At 41.1% G+C, this 19,954-nt stretch overlaps 1 protein-coding gene across 2 annotated transcripts in view; it reads left to right on the top strand.

Moving 5' to 3' along the window:
- The window catches only part of cacna1bb (calcium channel, voltage-dependent, N type, alpha 1B subunit, b), a 239,791-nt gene that overhangs the window by 172,140 nt on the left and 47,697 nt on the right, over window positions 1-19,954 (top strand). For both annotated transcript variants that reach the window (XM_049603750.1, XM_049603749.1), the window contains 6 exons: window positions 1,486-2,217; window positions 4,602-4,807; window positions 6,819-6,948; window positions 9,482-9,611; window positions 10,312-10,371; window positions 10,885-10,991. In XM_049603750.1, the coding sequence (XP_049459707.1) occupies window positions 1,486-2,217; window positions 4,602-4,807; window positions 6,819-6,948; window positions 9,482-9,611; window positions 10,312-10,371; window positions 10,885-10,991 (1,365 nt within the window). The remainder of the gene's footprint in view (window positions 1-1,485; window positions 2,218-4,601; window positions 4,808-6,818; window positions 6,949-9,481; window positions 9,612-10,311; window positions 10,372-10,884; window positions 10,992-19,954) is intronic.

Below are 19,954 nucleotides of genomic sequence, written 5' to 3' on the forward strand. Positions count from 1 at the left end.
CTAGGGGCCTCAGAAGGCGGCAGGGACCATATGATCTACCCATATCTTGTGGATTTCAGCCTGGAATACATAAATATAAGACAGTCGTTAGGAGTGTTTAAGTTGAAAGAGATGCTCTTGTTTTAGAGACACAGTTTTACATTTGATACATCAAATCAAATATATCTTTCATTTTGACAAAAGGCCTTTTGGTGAGTATATGAAACATGCTTCAGGCTGTTTTAGTCTTTGGAAAGGCTGCTTTGCATCAGTTCTCAGTACTTTGAACCTCCTCAAAGGAGAAAGTAATGCGTAAAAACACTGCCGAGATGTGTTGATGAAGATTCTCAGTCATCCAGGTCATGGTAATCTTAAGAGCTTTATCACAGGCAACTGGACTTGCTTGAGTTTCTTGAAGACGTTTCTTCTGAACTGGAAGAAGCCTCTTGGATGAGAGATGAGACGTCTTCAAGAAACTCGAGCAAGTCCAGTTGCCTACAGTAGGAGTAGTAGGTAATTCATTTGGGGAAGAAAAACTTAGCACTTCACTACAGATATTTAGCATTTTTTGGACATCAAAAACTCACTTGACATTGGTTGAATTGCTGTATTAAGATGAACACTGAACACCTTACAGTTGATGCCAAGCAGCAACCTCCATGGCTTAGAAATGAAGCCAACATGGACGTGCCAAAAACTGCCCTTCTTTGAAGGACTGCATGAGGCTGGCTTTGGATGCCAATCAGTCCCAGAGACATCCATGTTAAAATCCCTTTACAGTCTGGTACAAAAAAAACCAAAAACATTTTGGTCTCTATAGTTAATAACAGCTGTACAGATTTTTTTTTTTATATCAGACGGCGACGGCATAATGTCGAACTCAAAGCTTCAAAACAGCAGTCCACAAACCAATGGACGACATTGCAATAGCTATGTCCATTATTCTATACAGTCAATGGTTGATGCAGGTTAAATAAGTCAAAATTAATAATAGATAATATTATAGTTAAAACTTAACATATTTTTAAGTGTGTTCATTTTGATCTCCACTGGTAAAAAGTTTCTCCCAGAATAGTGTGATTCAATTTTCTACCTGACATGTGGGAAGACTTCAGTGTTGAGGACCCGAAATAAGAACAGACCTCCCATGATCAGGTCATGTCATGACAAGAGAATGTAACAACCCTCAGCAATGCACAAACTTTACCATCTTAGATGTTGGGAAATGATATATTTTGCTATGGAGGATTTGAGCTACTTTCTCCATATAACCCTCAAGCATGGTAAGTGAAAGCTTTACCATGGTGAACATCTGTGCCGATGCATCCATAAACCACCTTGTGTCTTAAAATAGATAAAGAAAATGTAAATGTAGTGGCATAAGTAGAGGATTGTGTGGCTATGGATGAAACTGTGAACTCCATATGAAAAAGAACTCATAAAGTAGAGAGTATACAATGTTTCCTTCTCCCATGATCTCCTCTGTGGTTTGATTCCTGTGTCCAGTAAGGAGCAGCAGCGGTCGGCAAAGTCCATGTCAGTGTGGGAGCAGAGGACCAATCAGCTGAGGAGACACAACATGAGGACGAGCAGCGAGGCTTTGTTCAACGAGCTCGACCCCGAGGAGCGTCTGCAGATGTCCACCGCCCTTCACCTGCATCCTGACATGAAGACCCATCTGGACCGGCCCCTCGTGGTGGAGGCCAAGAACGGCGACAAACCCAGCCGGTCTCCTGAAGGACGGGAGGATGCAGGGGATGGGGTTGGAGACAACTTCCACACTCACTCCAGGAGGCATCACAGGCACCGTGACAGGAATTGCGACAGCAGGGATGGAGGCGAAAGCCGGGGAGGGAGGCACCACACCCATCACAGCCGGAGCAGAGACCACAACATAAACGGTTCCCAGGTGAAAGAGAGGAGAGGGGACAGTAGCCACAGCCGCGACGGAGGGCAGGGACACAGGCACCATCACCAGGCCGGCTCCCCTGAGGAAGACGCCAATGACTATAGAGGAAGAGAAGAAAGGGGGCATCGCCACCATCACTCACATCATCCACCGAAAGAGGGAAACGGGACGATAGCAAATGGTGCACAGGGGGAGCACAGGGGAAAGGACAGAGGAGGTGGGGATAGTAACGGAGAGAGGAAGGCACGCTGCTCTCGTATGGTCAGAGCTCAGTCGACACTGGATGGAGACGACTGTAAGAGGAACAAGAATGGAAGCAAAGGTCACAGGTAAAGACAACGGATATTATAGTCTATAAATTCAGAATGTTTTGGATATGTTGATGATGTGTCGCTGTGTTGCTTCGCCCGTAAAGCTCTGTGCCTAGATCTAAGCAATCAAATGGTAGAAGTTCAATGCATAGAAATAGAATGAATAGAAAGAACACTGAACTATTTGCCATGATCATTATGACTTCAAAAGTACAGTTTTCCATTGTTCCAACAATCACCAACTCTGGTTTGGTCGAAATGAACCCTTAAGTCACTGAGTTAGATGTGAAGATATGATGATCTGCTTGCTGTTTATCCCTGCTGTCTCTCTCAGGACGAGCAGCGGCGCTCACTCGTTCCTCAGAGGCAGCTAGAGTTATGTTACATTATGTTTCAATAAATTAATGGCAGCAAAAGAAACACAGAATTGCAGTAATATTATAAAAGTAACAGACTGCTTATTTTAAAATGTACTACTCCACTACTCATTTGGTCATTGCTGCAAAGCCTCACCTCTGTGAGTTCACAGTCTGTTATTACTTATTGGCCTTTACTGTACCTGTGATTTGCATTTGTTGGCAGATGTGGAATCATCATATAAAATGTTTCTTAACTACGGCTGGGCACCTAAAACCAGTATTAAACAGGCCCTGGGGCTAAAATTTCAAAGACTGTAGCAGCTTACCTGCTCTCTGTGCCAAGGCAAATCTCCTTCACATACACACAAACACACACAAACACCACAAACACCATGAACAGCAGAGCAGAGAGGCCACGTTGGAGATGAAGAGAAAATATGTTGAAAGTTACTCAAGTTGACTATAGCTGTGCTTGTTACTGTAAGTAAGTGCTAAAAAAAACGTCTGTGAATAAAAAGCAGTAACGCATGTTTGTCAAGCATAAACATATAAACATGTAAAAAGCGATATATATTTTCAATCTGCTTCATCTGCAGTCTCATCCACCTCTACTGACATTACACAAGCATGGCGTGCAAGCTCAGCAAATAGCCAATTGTTACCAACAAGCTAAAATTAAAGCGGTCCATATGTGGTCGAACTGTTTAGCTTAGTTTGTCAGTTATTAAAAAAATTAGAAGAATTCTTTTAAACTTAACTGCTGGAATTCCTGCCGATGTGCAATTCCTGGGATAGCAAAGAAATGGCCTGCCCCACTCTGCCTCTGATTTTCTTACCCTAACATTCTTAGCCTAACCCTAACCAATCCAACCAACGAAGGCAAAGAGCTAGCCAATACTACCTAATCACAGGGAGCGTACGGCTGGTTATCTCTTGGCTAGTCTCGCTCACCAGACCTTTCTCAAGAAAAGAAAGGTCTGGCTGGGCCGACTCTCACTTTAAGATTGGAGAAAAAAAATGCCCTGGCTGCTTGTATTTCTTTCAACCAATCACAATCATTCTGGGCGGTGCCACAACAACAGTGCGCTTGCAAAAATATTGCCGGGGGGAAACAGGTTTTGGTGTAACATGTCCACAAAAATATCGCCTACAGGATGCGAACCATGGCAGAAAAATGGCTACATCCCCGCAAGTTCAAACACCGCAAAAGTTAGTAAAGGACGTGTTGAAAACTGCAACCGGAGGTGGTAGGGCGGGACTTCAGCAGGTGGCTTGTTCCGCCCAATGAGAGGCTGATTTATGCAGCAAACTTCCGCCCACTCAGACTATCTCTTGGCTATCCTAGGATTCACAAAATTGCCCTCTCTCCACCTCGGTATTGTGATGTCAGGGATATAAACATTAGTGTTGCTTCTCTAGAAAGAAGATTTAGTTATATTTATAATATTTAATTCTCGATTTTTCTCAGTGTATTCTTTTTCAAACAATGTCAACAATGTATTTTCTAAAAAGTGATCATTAAGTAATGAAAAAAATGATGAGAGTATTAAAAAACTCTCCCCCAGATTTAGTTTCTGAATTAATTTGATTTTAGAGATCAGACCTGCAGTTGCAGATTCTTGCTTCATTTCAAGTCTTTATTGCCTGTTTTGAATATTTCTTCATAGTCGTAACAGTGGCATGTCATAACATCATCTAAACAGCTATCTACAGCTCGACAGCTCTCTGATTTGACCTGTTATGTGTCAGACTGGGCTTAATTAACTCTCAAGAGAATCTTTCAGACTTGATATCCTAAGACACTATGAAAGACATTGTAAAGGACTGTTCGCATCTGTTTGCTGTCACACATAAACACCATATAACTGTGTGTTTACATCGAAGTTGAACGTACTTCTACTTTTTTGCCACATAAGCTGTGGTCTGTTTCCCAGGAGGACAGAAAACTTTCTCATATGGATCTCATTTGTCAGAAAAAGCTGGAAGCACCCCGAGAGCAGAGTATAATGATGCCTGTGATAAGATACACATCTCTTCCCCCAGGGAGAGGCAGCCAGATGCTGAGGACGATGGCCTTGCCTCCAGCCCTCTGCAGCCGATGCGAAGTAGCCTGAGCCTTGGAGAAAAGCAAGAAGATGCTGACAACCAGAAGAACTCCACCAGGGCCAGCCAGGCCGGCCTCAACAGCAATGCCATCCACATCCCTGTCACCATCACTGCCCCGCCCGGAGAAACCACCATCATACCCAGTGAGTGTAGCACGCCATTGTCACAACAAGTGAAAAAGGAGTGGGAAGGTTAAAGGAAAGGTTTTGGACATTGTTTGTATTGTTTTTTTTCCACCACGAGTCATCACTTTACAACAGAGTGAGTCATTAAGGGTAATTAAGGCTAATTAGGAGTATCAACACAGTCTCAGATCTCACCAAAGAAAATAATGAACAAAATTTTATATATTTTAGTCCTCAGTGTTAGATACCAACACATCAAAGTGCCCTTAGTGAACAGCTGCTGTAGTATAAACAGCAAGAAAGTCTGCATTGGGTGGGCTGGAGTGGAGTTGGATGGGTCCAACAAAGTCAGGACTTTCACCCAGGACAAAAAGTCAACCAGGTTATTTTAATAGCAACCTAGTGTGTCTAACATACTACTCTAATGGCGTATGTCATGTGTTGTACGTTACATTAGTAGCAAACGTGCTTATTTTAAGCCAAACCATGATATTTTTTTTTTTTTTAAACCTAACCATGTACATTTGTTGCCTAAACCTGAGGAAGTACACCTAAAAACGAAATAAACCTACATTGGGAGGTTATTTTGAAACGAGACTGTATGCATTAAACAAGCAGAAACGGGTCATTTCCTGTCAAAATGGAAGTTTATTTTGAGAAAACACTGCATGTAATGAATGTAAGTTCAAACATTAGAGACAGAAGAATGAAGTAAAGATAATATTTGATACAGAATATGAGTGCACAGATGATTTGTACTGATTAAGATTGAGCAGAAGTCTTCGGCACTTCCACATCAGAGGGAGATATTTTGTGATTGAGGGACATCTGAGCAGCAGCAAGACAAATCCCCCCATGGAGTCCAGACACTGGTGGTGGTGGCTGATGACTCTGAGGCTGATGAATTTGTAAAGACTAGGTGGTGATTGGGCAATGGAGGGCACACACGACTGCAGCAAGAAAGAGCTACAGCAGAGAAAGAGCCATGTTTAAAATGAGGAGCAGTAAGATGATAGGCTAACGGAGGTGTGTCACTGTATTATTGGTTGATTATGAATCAGCTGATGACTCAACGGACAGACCCAGACAATGACACCTAGAGACAGGGAGTGAGCATACGTGCAAGGAAAGAATGGTAGAATGAGAAAGAAATCTTATAGCCCGAGCATGAAAAGTATTGTCTTCCTGATAGAACTTTCGCTAGAGCTGCATTTGACACGCCTTCCCTGAGCATCCAAAACTGACACTGGAGGGTACCTTGAGCATTATAGTTTGACGTGTAGGGCCACTGATCAAGCTTCGGTATTTGACAAGTTGGGACTGAGAATGTGTTGACAATAGGTGTCATATTCCAATGTGCCAAGGCTGTACTTTGGCACATCAATGCTTAGAGTCAGATGCTAATGTCATCATGCTAACGTGCTCACAATGTCAATGCTTACATGCTGATGATAGTGTTTACCATGTTCATCATCTTAGCTTAGTGTGTTAGCATGGTAAGATTTGCTAATTAGTGCTAAACACACAGTCCAGCTGAGGCTGATGGGAATGTCAATAGTGCACAGGTATTATCCAGTCAGTCCAGTTATTAATTTGGTAATCTGTTGCTGTTTTTATAATCTGTAAAAAAAAAAAAAAAAAAAAAAAGAGGAAAGAATAAAAATCCTATCTATTTTATTCTGTTTGCTCAGTTTTAAAGAAAAATGTTACCCAGTGGTTCAAGTAAAGAAACAGGAAAGTATTTTTAAAGCTGTTGATAATGACTACATAACAGTGGCTTCATTTTTATTCAAGTAGTGTATTTGTTTTTGCAAGCAGTTTGTATCTGTCATTCTTAGATGTGGTCCTGCAATGAGAAGTGTCTGATTAGTCAAGTTATTGATAAAACAATTCATGCAATCATAAAACCACAGAGACCAAACGCCTGCATTTTGAGTCCATAGAAAAAAGAAATGTTTTTCTTTTCTTTTTTTTCTGCTAATGTGTGTGCTTCTTGGAGCTAATGAGTGTGTTTATTTTTCCACCCCAGTGAACAACATCGACTGCGACAATTTCAGACTCAGTGAGGAGAAGAAAGACCTGGAGGAGGAGGAGGCAGCTAATGGGCCTCGGCAGATCCTTCCCTACAGCTCCATGTTCATCTTCGGGCAGACAAACCCGTAAGTCATAACCGCGAGGTGACTGAGAGGAGTGACGAGGAGTAGGATTGATAGTTTGGGTTGAATTAAGAGCAACAGAAAGTTTATAAAACCCACACATTATTAGGATGTCACCATGTACAGTGGGAAAAACTAACAAACTTATTACAAGCTTATATATTTGGGGTAACGTACAAAATCAATGATACTGACAGAGAGGAAAAGACAACATTCAATGTTCAATTTCCACAAGTATATTGATCTTAAAAATCTACTTGTTTAAGTGTAGGAGTCTGGAGCGTTGCCGTTGTGCAGCAGGCAGCGTGGGTACTTGGTGGACCGACCCCCTGGCTACAAAAAGTGGTTATCAGGATGTCGAATGTCTTCTCTCTGGTAGTGAGGGAACACAGCCGGTGTGGCAGATTGAGCCACATAAGTGAGATCAAATTGAGCTTAACTCTAAGCACAGTATTGGCTCTGGAATCACAGTCCTTACAGGGGCTGGACTCTCTTATTTTCTGGGGGATGGGTGTTGTGACACTCACAAGACTCTGGCTGACCAACTATGTGTTGAGGTGTTCCCGGGGAACAAGATGGTCTTTTCTAGCGACTGTGATAGAATGGGTTAGTCTATTACCAAAAATAGACTTGTGAACTGAACCTGAGTCGTTCTTTTTTACTGCACTTCAGTGTCAGTTAGGGATTGTCCACTATAGAGTAATGTTTAATGCTTAAGTACAAGAACATTGTAGTTACAAAGATTGACAAAAAACTTCATAGTCATATGTTCAGTTCTTTAGATGCAAATCTTGGGTGGTTGCGTGACGAGAGAGGTAGAGCTGAGTTGGATCAGGAGATAAGGAAAGCTTCTGGAACATCAGCTAGTTAAAAAAAATCTTGAACTCCCGCCTGCGTAGGAATTTTTCCTAGGCCTGTCACGAGAACTGCTTTTGTTGGATGATATATTGTCCCAGAAATAATTGCTATAGACAGTGTTACTGTTATTTGGAGACCACTTTATGCCACTGATATAATGATAATATCACAGCATAATAATGCCAGTACACCCTTTTTTAAGACATTTTTAGACATTGGAATTGGTATATGAAAAAAATATTTAACATATTCTTAAAAAGTAATTAACACCTGTTAATATATATACTGAAAAATATGTATACAATCACAGTGACTTTAAAGGAGTAGGCCAGAATTACTCAGTTTCAGACTTAAAACAAAAATTTGGCCAACAAAAAACCCCCAAAAAACAAGTGATGCCTCGTGCCACTATTAGACAAGCCTAGTGAAGTATGCTGCAGGCAGCTCCCAGGGATGGATGACCTGGGAGTTGGACAGTTTACTGGTTTTATGGAGTGGAGGATAAAATTGATGGAGGTTAAAACTTCAAATGAGGGACTTTTTGGCTCGTTGCCAGTGGTTGGCAAGGACTGGACTATCTGGACTGTGCCTCTTCCTCTCCTTAAGTGCAGCTGCAGGCTACTGGCAAGCTATGCTGTATCGGATTTGAAATGTTGTTTGATTTTTCTTCAAACACATGCAATTCAGCAGGGCTCCTTTTAAGAAGTAACTTCTATCCTGTCCTTATTTAACTGGAGTGAGAGCTGTGAGTGATGTGTCTCTCCTTCTTTATGCTGATGATGTCGTTCTGTTGGCTTTAGACCAGTGGTTCTCAAATGGTGCGTGGGACAATGGATCGCTTTATTGTACGGAGCAAATTACAACAAAGCACCAGCAAAGATGACCTACCGCTGAAAGAAAAGAGAAAAAGATGTCAGTAGGCAGTATCACGAAAGCTACCTGTCTTTTTTTTTAAATTTCTAATAAGAGTGTTAGCACACATTATAGAAACTATTGTGCACAGATTTGAATACAGGTGTGCCTTGGGATTTTGCCTTGCCCTTTGGTGTGTTTTGGGCACAAAAAGTTTTGAAAACCACTGCTTTGGACCATGACCTCCAACGCCATATCGGGGTGGTTTGTAGCTGAGTGTAAAGCAGTTGGGAGGAACGTCAGCACCTGAAATCTGAGGCCATGGTACTCTCCTGGAAAGTCACGGGTTTGTTGCCCCTGGTAAATGAGCATTGAGCTTTTGATTTACCAGCTGATCTTTGTTCCAAACCCACATGTCATCATGAACTCTTGGTGTGGACTGAAAGAAAGAAATCCCACATATAAGCAGTTGTCATTCAAATAACCTTAGTTCCTATCTTTGATGCTCTCACATTATTAATCCCAGTAGTGTCTTTTTGAAACATGCAGTATAAATGATTTTTATACAAAGGCTCTTGCGAAGGTGTCCCATATTGATTCCATTAAAAGACACTGCGAACCCAGATGACCCTGAGTCATGTGGTACATGTCCACTTTGTGCATTGTTTTGACAAGGAGAAATATGCGTGTTCTCCTTGTCCTGTTATTGGAGGACGTCACCTGGAAGGACATCACCAAGTGAGACTTCACCAAGCGCGCTGTCACCACTCTTGCGTGTACTTTGATATTTGTATATGTGTGTTTATACATATGTGTGCTCTTGCAGGGTGCGGCGGCTGTGTCACTATGTGGTCAACCTACGCTACTTTGAGATGTGCATCCTGATGGTCATTACCATGAGCAGCATTGCTCTGGCGGCCGAGGACCCCGTGCAAGCCAATGCACCTCGCAACAACGTGAGTCAGACTGACATCTAGACTTCATAAATAAACATCTGGAAGTACACAACAAACACAATGGTTGTCAGATGCGTAGTCACACAAATGGGTATTTGCATGAAAATGTGCATGCTCACACAAGCACATGAGGACAAACATATCTCATTGGGGCTGATTCATTCAGACTGATTAAGGCCTTCCTAACAGGGCTTGACAGTTTGTCCATATTGAGGAACAAACAGCAGGAAGTTGCACATTTTATGCTCAAATGCCATCACACTGACTTTTAATAAAACAGCAACAGTGGCACATATCCAGTTTGGCAGTATGTTCCTGTACTCTTTATATCCCTGCATGACACATGAGTCCATGTTGGGAATCAGGAGGTAACGCACAGACAGACACGTGACTTGAGTTTCTGCACTTTGACGGACAAGCACAACTAATTCATATTCTAGTCAGGAGCACAGAGGGAATCTGAGGTGATGTTGTGCGTTGCATATTCGTGTGTGTGGGGGTGTTCAGGCAATCTGTGTTAGTGCAGGGGAGTGCAGAGCTGACAGAGCTTGAGACCTCTGACAGGGCAGAGGAACATGTGCATAACTGGTCCGTTCACACACACAGACACACACACTTTCAGAGTGTCTTCAACTGCAAACATCTGTCACTGGATCTGGTGAGTCATCTCAAAGGATATTTTCTCACTCTGTGTTTACAGGTTCTCAAGTATCTGGACTACGTCTTCACAGGGGTCTTTACTTTTGAGATGGTCATTAAGGTGAGGAGGCTGTCGAAATGGAAATACACTTTGACTTGAGCGGTGACAAACCAGCTGATCAAGAGTTTGGCAATTTGCAAGTGAAGTTGGTCTTGTTTGTTTGGAATTAAACTTATTTTTAGACGTTCATGTTACATTAAATCATGATTCCAACAGCATGTCAATGATGTTTTTTCACATATTAGGTTTAGATTCTCGTCATTTTCAACCATATTTAGCTTCATTTTATCGAGTCGTCGTTGCTTTTTGACTTGCAAATCTACAAATCTGTCTTTACCAGCATTGCTAATTAGGTTTGCAGTTTTACATCCCTCATCTGTGATAGCACTTTGTCTAATTTCCAAATGCTTTAGATAATGAATGCTCTGCATCACTGAGAAGAAAAGGTGCTAAATATTTTCATCAAGGATAGATCTGAATAGTTTCTCAAGGAGGCCTTCGAACAAAGAAAGTCTCTGTGTCAGCTTTTATGATTTTATCAGTTACTGTGCTTTATTTATTCTGTGACTGAAGATGATTGACTTGGGACTGCTCCTCCACCCTGGCTCTTACTTCCGTGACCTGTGGAACATCCTGGACTTCATCGTGGTCAGCGGAGCTCTGGTTGCCTTCGCCTGCTCGTAAGTCAACTTTTCCCTTTATTTTTGCCGTTACTTTTTAACTACAGCACGGCTCTTCGTATAAAATCTTTCAGGGATGGATACAACCACACCACAACAAATGACGCTTGTCTTGTATTACTGTATTTTTAGCTGATCTCGCCCTCTCTCCAGTATCCTTCCCTGGAGCAGGCTAGCGTGCTAACACCCTCGGGCTTGGCGCCCCTGCGCATGTTTTGCTCCAACAAATGACTCCAGTGTGGTCATCAGATTGTGTTTGTGCTGCCAGGGGTTATTTTGCTGACACGACTATGTCAAACTCATCTTTCATTGTTACATAAAGTCTCCACAGCCCCTCCCTGCTAGTTGGCGAATGGGCAGTGCACAGTTTGCCTGATAAATTTATAGTTCAGGAGGGGACAGAAGTCTCTAAACTGGTGCCTAATTGCAACTCTCAACATAATTGTTGTAGAGTTAGTGTTAGAAATTACATTAGATCGTCTTATTCTGTGGTATTTGTCTTTATATTTGAAAACAGCAGACAATGTGGGGGTGAATGTTGTTTGCCAGTTCATTATTTTGTTCATTGGGACACACTGGAAGGTATCATGCCTATAATATGCCCACATCCAGAAAGAAAAAAGGTTGAGTGGCTTTCTGGCTGAAGTGTGCCACGTGTTGTACCTCTCACAGCTGCACATTTTTGTCTCCTCTCACTACTATTTTTAGGGGGGCAACATAATCACATCTTATGAGTATTCAGATGGATAGAAATCTAACATGCCAGTAGTCCTTATGAGTGAGCACTGGTTAGGTCCATTTGATCAGTGAGAGTCAGCTAGAAGCAAAAGAAGTAGTAGTGTTGCTGCGGTTAAACTGAGCACATCTGTGTTTGAAGTGCTCTGTTATAAGATGGGAAATAGACCAGTTATGATTGTAATAAGGGGATGGTTGTAACAGCAGCACTTTCACTAAGAAGGGTTGACCTGAGGGTAATGTAATACATTTATTGTACGACCACTTTCCTCCTGACCTGCATGTGAAATTTCATAGCTGTATGAAGATGTGCGCAGGTTTTACAGCCAGGTATAAAAAAAATGATTTCTCGGATCAAGTCTATATTTTGATTTGTACTGGTACTGTTGAACTTAGCATTATGTAACCTGTGTTAGATCAGAATCATCTTTGCTCATTACAAACCACCATGCTGCTACACCTTGTTGGCAGGGGTGGGGATGGATGCAACACCATTTAAAAAAGTGTTACAACTAACTCCGGTGACAACTAAACACATTTAATCCATCTATCTTACTCCTTTTTTTAGCATGCCAACACAGGTGGTGAGAAAAAGTGGTAAATGCATCAGATGAGGGGAGGCAGGGAAATTAAGTAAAGTCAATTCCAGAATAATACTCGATCTGCAGTGTGATATTGAGTAGATACTGTAAGAGACTGCAAAATGTCAGAGAAAGAAGATCAGCACAGCTGCCTGGTGTGAGCTATCAAAGCAGTCAAAAAGTTTTCAGTGTGCAGCAGGAGGATGTTTTGAGTGGCAGCGCATGTTTTTTAATGTGTATTTTGGTAACCCCATAATTTTTAATTCTTAACTCTAGCCATTACAACTTAACCCAGGTTGTCTTACAACTAGGGCTGCCTCCTAATAGCCGACCAAACCTTAGTCGACCAGGAAGATCAATAGTCGGCAAGATTTTATTGGTCACTTAGTTGCAGAAAAAAAGGGACACTCTATTAGAAGCTGCACCTTGTTAAAATAAATCAAAACCTATATGACTGGACCATGTGGGAATTTAATTTGAAAGGACAGACACAGGAAGTGGCCGTGCTCAGCAGTCAGACAGGAGTCAGGTTACAAACCAATCACAGCTGACAGATATCTTTCTCTTCTGCTGTAAATATTCAGTCTGATAAATACAGAAAAGTTGATCATGTTAGTGCAGGGCTACCCAGAGCTTTACATCTGTCCCACTGACAATAGGCCTACACACGTATAAACAGCTCCTGGAAGAAGATCAGCTCTAATTTCTCTAATTTCCACTTTGCACCAGCATTAATATTTGTTTTAGGTGGTCAGATTGCAATCAAATAGTGTTTGACCACATGAAAGAACAGGTGTAAACCAATCACAGCTGACAGATATCTTTCCCTTCTTCTGTAGATGTTCAGTCTGATAAATACGGTAAAATTGATCATGTTAGTGTAGGGCTACCCAGAGCTTTACATCTGTCCCACAGACGATAGGCCTACACACTTATCAACAGCTCCTGGGAGAAGATCAGCTCTAATTTCCAGGGCTGGTACCTGCGGTTATTCCACAGGCTAGTTAATAACATGTCGGGCAGGAAATCCAAAGTGTGGGATCATTTTGAGAAGGTGAAGGACGAACCCAAGGTGATATGTAAACTCATCTTCATTGGTCGACTACAAACATGACGTATCATCTGAAACATGGAAGTAGCTACATGCCCATTAGCCCACAGCGTCATTAACAGGCAGCTCGCTCAGTGTGTGACGTGCACTTGTAGATAAAATATAGGCCTATATTAATGAAGGTTCATTAGTACGGTTTGTATTTCTCTGTAATGTAGCACAGTGTTAACAATGTGACTGATACTATTCTTTCTCACACCTTCAACTCAAACCATTGTGTCGCCCTGCCCAAATACATCATTTAATAATTACGTTAATATCGCAAACATGCGGGCGACTACTCGACTAATGGCCCTAAATGACGACTGTTGGGAAAATTTAGTGGGGGGCAGCCCTACTTACGAGCTTCTACAATAGTGGAGCAGGTTGTAAAAAGTGGTTGCAACCATACTTCTGTAAATGGAGTATAAAGGAAGTTAATGGCGCTAACAGATCTGCATTCTGGGTCTCTGGAACAGGGTTGTGATTACATATTCTCTTTCAACCAGCTCTGTCAGATACTTCACATCTGCCACTGTTTCACATACAGTATCAACTCTGTCCTGAAAGTCTGAGTCACCTGTGTATATTTCTTTGTACTGCTCTCTGTCGCTCTAATTTCTTCTCTTTCGCCAGCTTCAGATTGATGCGTCTCTCTGTGTTTTATCTGTTGCTGACTCTCTTTGTCTTCTGTCTTTCACTGTTTCTCCTCCTTTCTTTGTTTTCTGGCTTGGATTGCTTTCAGGAGCCTTATGGGGTAATGCTGCCTGCTCTGTCTGCCTGTGTGCTCCCTATGTGCTTGTTTTTCTGTTTGTGTCTTGTCTTTTTCCTTCCTGTCCATCTCAGACAGTGTCATTTGCAGAGTTTATAGATGTGTCTGCCGCAGCCTCGCTCTCTCAGCGAAATGTTTTTGAACAAATGTCATATTTTGTTATTTGCTATTCTTGTCATCACCGCCTCAGTTATGATCAAAGATACTGGCATTTTACTCCGTTTGTGTTATGTAACTGTGTTTGTGTTGCATCTGCATTTGGGTTGCATAAGTGCAATTACCTGTTTTCCATTTATCTGATATGTTTAATGTGTTAATAGCAACAATATACATAATGCACAGCCCGGCAGGAGTGCGAATAAATAACCAGGCTGTGCTGGCAGAGACAATAGTTTCAAGCTTTTATAAAAGTGAGAGGTGTTGCAGATATTCATGAACACAAAGGACCTAAGTGCTGCTGTCCATTATAAACACACAAATGTGCTGCTAATTGAAAACTATTAAACTGAGTAAATGGTAGATATAGAGCAGACTCAAAGAATTACAGTATAATAAAGATGTAGGATGATGTAGCAGCTAATGTACTGTTTACATAAATCACAGACTTTTAGAGTATAATAACATCATCCTGTGTAACAGGCTTAGACCAGTATGTAGTGCCCCTGTCCTGATCGGTAAAAGAGTTAGAGTCACTTATCTAGGGATTATCAGATTCAACCACCTCCTCCTCTGTCCTCCCTCCCATGTTCACTTCCTGTCTGGCATTTTGTCCCTCCTGTCATCTCTCTCATCATCTCACATTCGAGGCATGTAAGTGTCTAAGAGGCTGCATTCACATTGCAAGACGTATGGCTTTAGGTTGATGCTAAAACTTGGATCAAATTTGAATGTAGATCCACTTTGCGCCAGCATTAATATTTGTTTTAGGTGGTCAGATTGCAATCAAATAGTGTTTGACCACATGAAAGAACAGGTGTAAATGCACCCAGAACTCAATAAGGAGGGACCTACCAGTGAAGGTGTTATAAAACCTTAGATTGTATAGAGTTATAGAAGCAAGTATATAGCTAGTATATATAAGCTAGAGACATTAGGACCTGAAGGGAAGTGGATGCTACATTGTTTACTTTATTGTAAAAAATGAAGGCTGAAAATTCTGAGATCAGACAGTCAAACTAAGCTTCGCTTGATCAAATATAAACGAAGATTCATCGCCTATTTCTCATTTCTCATGTTTTCAGAAACATATTTATTAGTACATATTAGTTTATTGTTTACCGGTAATATGAGATTGTGGGTTTTTTAACCAGCAAGCTACCATATTGTTTTGTGTCAAAACTGCCAACCTCTCCCGTGACCGCGAGCATTTTTGGTGCTTTATATTTGTACTAGAAAGTCTGAATTTCTGCGTTCCCAGTAGAGATGTACTGATACCACTTTTTCCTTCTCGATACCGATTCCGATCCCTGAACCTTAGGTATTTGTCGATACCGAGTACCAATCCGATACCAGCGTGTAAAATAAAAATAGATGGGATATGAATTGTTGTCTCAACTCCTAAAACTCTATGTAAAATATTAAGAAATAAATACATAATTGTAGAATGAATGCCATAAAACTTTTTATTATTATTATTATTATTATTATTATTATTATTATTATTATCATCCAGTGTTTACACAGATCAAGACACAGGTTAAAGTGCAGCCACACAATTTGGTAAAAAAAGACATTTTAAAGGCTACAGTAGAATGCTTTTTAAACTCTGCTCCGTTTCCGTTTCGTTTGCCTGTAGCATGCGTATGCGTAATGACATGAGGCATTACGTGGTATCAGATTGGCCATAGGCTGTACTCGCCGATACCCGATACCACATTTTAGGCAGTATCGGAGTCATTTCTGATACTGGTATCGGTATCGGTACAACTCTAGTTCCCAGTTGGAAATTTCAACTGGAATGCCCCCTGAAACTTCAATAACCCCGACCTTAAAATCCAATATGGCTGCTCTGTGCAGCAACTGTAGTGAAAGCTGTAGTAATATACAGTTTATTAGCACTTCTGTCATTTTAAAACATACACACAGTCCTGTCCAACTTCTATCTGTGGACATCGTGCCACAGTTTTTGTATGTGCAAATTACAGCCTAATACATTGTTATCAACCGGTATTGCTAACAATGGCTAACCTGGCTTGAACTGATATTGCTAACAACATCTTGGTTTTCTGGCTTGTTGCACTGAAATGCGATCATTTCTGGTGTGACATCATTCCAGCTCTGACCTCTGATTTCAGAGGTAAATGGAACACACCATTATTGGTCCAGTGTGGCGCAGTGCATTCTGGTAGTTGTAGGTTTTCTACCGTTGGAGCAAAAGCAAATGCCACACCCTCTTTCCTTTGTTTCCTCTGGTCATGTAGCATCAATTTCAAACATATCCACGTCTTTCTGCTGCATAGACAGTTTTATAAAGAAGATGAAGACTATCTTTCCAGCAGTGAAATACTTCTTTAAGTATGCCACAGATTCAGTATTTATTTATTTATTTATTTATTTGAAAGGGACAGTACACATTAATGAACATCAGTATGTGAGTACATGTATAAATGTGTCGGAGTTAGCAAGCCTGCTAATTTACATCCGTAGTCCCTTGGCAGGTAATAGACAGACAGACACATAGGAGGTAGATGAGAAAAAAAAGAAGGAATAATAATTATAACAGTACACAAGGAATTCACATTAAAATACCCGTTCATACATAGACATAAAGTGCAGTGTGGATTCTACAAAGTGCCAGGTGTAAAGTGCCAGTTGTTAAAGTGCAAGTGCATGATAGTTAAATAGATCCACATGTGGTGGCCCACTCCTGCCGCTTAGAGTGGACCAAGACATTGGATACTTAGCAGCAGATGAAAAGTCCCATTCACAATTTAGGTACACAAAGATAATACATCACAGTGCAGTATAGTGCAGTGCATGCCTACATACGTATATGTAGGCATGCACTGCACAACAACAATAACAACAACAAAGACAAAGCATGGCGGACAGTCACAGAGCACGGCACATACGTATATGTATCGCGCTCTGCGAGAGGTCCGCCTAGCCATGATTACAGTGTTGGTTTGTTTTGAGCCAGTTTTTGAGGTGGGCCTTAAAGGTGCTGTAGGTAGGGCATTCTCTTATTGTACATGGTACAATAAGAGCATACTGCATACTGTGTGAAAGTGGCCCTAATCAGAATTGAAATAGTTACATGCTGATCTGGTCACATATGTGAATGAAATCTATTTGCTTTGTTTTTCTCAGCTGCAGTGTGAATGTAGTCAAACATCAACAGTGTCCTCTCGTCTTTGCATCTCAGTGACAAACTTTCCATGACATCATGATCATCCTCTTGCTATAAATGTGATTTACATTTTCACGTGTGCAGTGCATATAATCATTGTGATATTTTATCAGCCTTGTCCATTGCTTTGCTCTTTCACAGGGTAATTAGTTTAAGTGCTTCTGTTTGTCTCTTCTCTTTGGTTTCTTTTCGATGTGAGTCTGAAAGGCCGAACAATGTCACTGTATCTTCACGCCTGTGTGATCTCAGCTTAGAATGTTTATTTTGCTCGGTCTGTCTTTCTATGCCTGTGTGCTCTACTGTATTTATGTGGGCGGTGTTTGTGTTTGTGTATTGTGTTTGTGTCGTTGCTTTTTTCTCATCAGATCGCAACAAAGCGTGGCCAGGTGGGAACTGTCCCTATCTACTTTTTGCTTATTGACCCCCCTCTTGTCTCCTTTCCCCCCACATGTGAAACACAGAACGCTCCTCTTATCAACCTTATCGAATTAACTTTGTCGCCCTCCATCCCAAGGTGCTTGGGATACGACCATGATTTCCCCCTTCCTCCTGCCTCTCTTCCCCCTTTAGAAAAGTAACCTGCTGTCCCAATATTGGGACATCTAAGACAAACAGACAATATTGGGAACTCTACCTCATAGCTTTCAGAAGACCAGTAGCCACTGACATGCACCAGTATGAATCCACTTGCACCCTTTAGTTATCACTTGTTTCAAAGTTAAAACATCTTTAGTTGTTGTTTCTCCTTCATGTTAATCTCTGTTTATCTTCACTAAAGTGGCTTTAATTGGTAAAATCAGTGAGAGATTATAGGCAGCGGCTCAGCTCACCTCCCTGCCCTTCACCTACATCTCTCTTTGGACTCAGAGGGAAATCGATAAAGGATTATAGCTTCTTACCTGAATTCACCTTTTTTTCTTTGAAAAGCAGTGTTACGGCCTGCACAGTAACTGTGTGTAAGGAAAATAATACGACACCCATTTTTTTCCTTGTAAAAACATACTGTAGGTCATGTAAAGCTTTTTTTTCGCCATTTTTATATTTTTTTTAGGAGGGGATGACAATTTAAATACTTTTTCACCCCTGATTTTAATAACTATGTTATTTTTTCAGCATTGACAGCTCAAAACACGCTCCCAGTAATAGGAAGCAAAGAGGAAAATAGAGGACAAATGTAAATGAGCTGCTGATTACTGTATGCACCACATTTTCTTTGTTTTAAATCTGTTGAAGTACAGTATTTGTGCTGCAACAACAAAATGAAAATCATATTTTAACCCAGATTTTTACATTGTTTTAATGATCAAAAGTAACTTTTAAAAAGTAACATTAAAATTCTAAATAATGAGCCTGAAAAATTAGTCATCTTTGAACTTGAACATATTTGTGCACACATTATTCAAAATTCGAATTTAATCCTTGGTAAACCTGCACGCATGCATCTTTTTTTGCTGAGGCTTTAAAGTGCTGCTGATTGGACCTCAGATTTTGCTGAGACAAGAGTCTGCTGAGCACACAAGTTACATGTATTTTTTTGTGTGCTACAGCATACATATCTGCTTCTGTGTTGTCATATGAGACAAAACAAGAATTTTATATGTTCTGGTTTCATGATGAGACCTTATACAGCCAATCAAACCTTGCCTAAAGCAGTGACATCCGTGTTTTATCATCAGCAGCAGTGCCCAAACAAACATCCACCAGGGAAAAGTGCACTAATGTCAGTTTGCAGGCTAGATAGCAAATTAGCTGCTCGGCTGCAGAACATTAAACAACATGTTAATGTGCCTGCAAATATCACTTTGGTCCGGTTAGCTGCAGCGCAAGTTTGTTTACTTGTCTCACGTTCCCTATGGTGCAACACTCCGACAGCCTGCCTGCAGAGGCCGACACGCCCCTCCAGCCGGCTTTTAAGTGTTAATAATACATTTACAAAATAACATTAATTTAGAGTGCAGAGCAAATGACTACATGTGATTTCAGTCGGACTTTAAGCAATCAGTGCTGAGTTAACACACAACCTTGAACACACACACACACACACACACACACACACACACACACACATTACATCTTCCTTGCCCACGGCGCTTCTGAAAGCTATTGGGAGACTGTTCTTGCCGTCTCAATGTGTTGATGTCCTTGAATAGCGGGGACTGGCATTGAGTTTGCAGATTGCATGCCAGGATAACCAAGTCATCCAAGCATGAGAGCTGCATGCCATTTTGTTAGACTCAGAGGTTTCCATTGAAAAAGGAAAAAGCCCTAAAATGTTAAAATGTATGGAGCCATGCTTCTCTCTCTCACCGTTACAGACTCACACACATGAAAAATAGATGTATTTCATTGTTCCAATTATTTCTTTTTAAATGGGTAAACAGCCACGACCTGAACAGCCGGTTTTCATACGTCCCTGAATACCCTCCACTGCACAAC

Source organism: Epinephelus fuscoguttatus, linkage group LG18, assembly GCF_011397635.1.
Source record: "Epinephelus fuscoguttatus linkage group LG18, E.fuscoguttatus.final_Chr_v1".
Lineage (NCBI taxonomy): Eukaryota > Metazoa > Chordata > Actinopteri > Perciformes > Serranidae > Epinephelus > Epinephelus fuscoguttatus.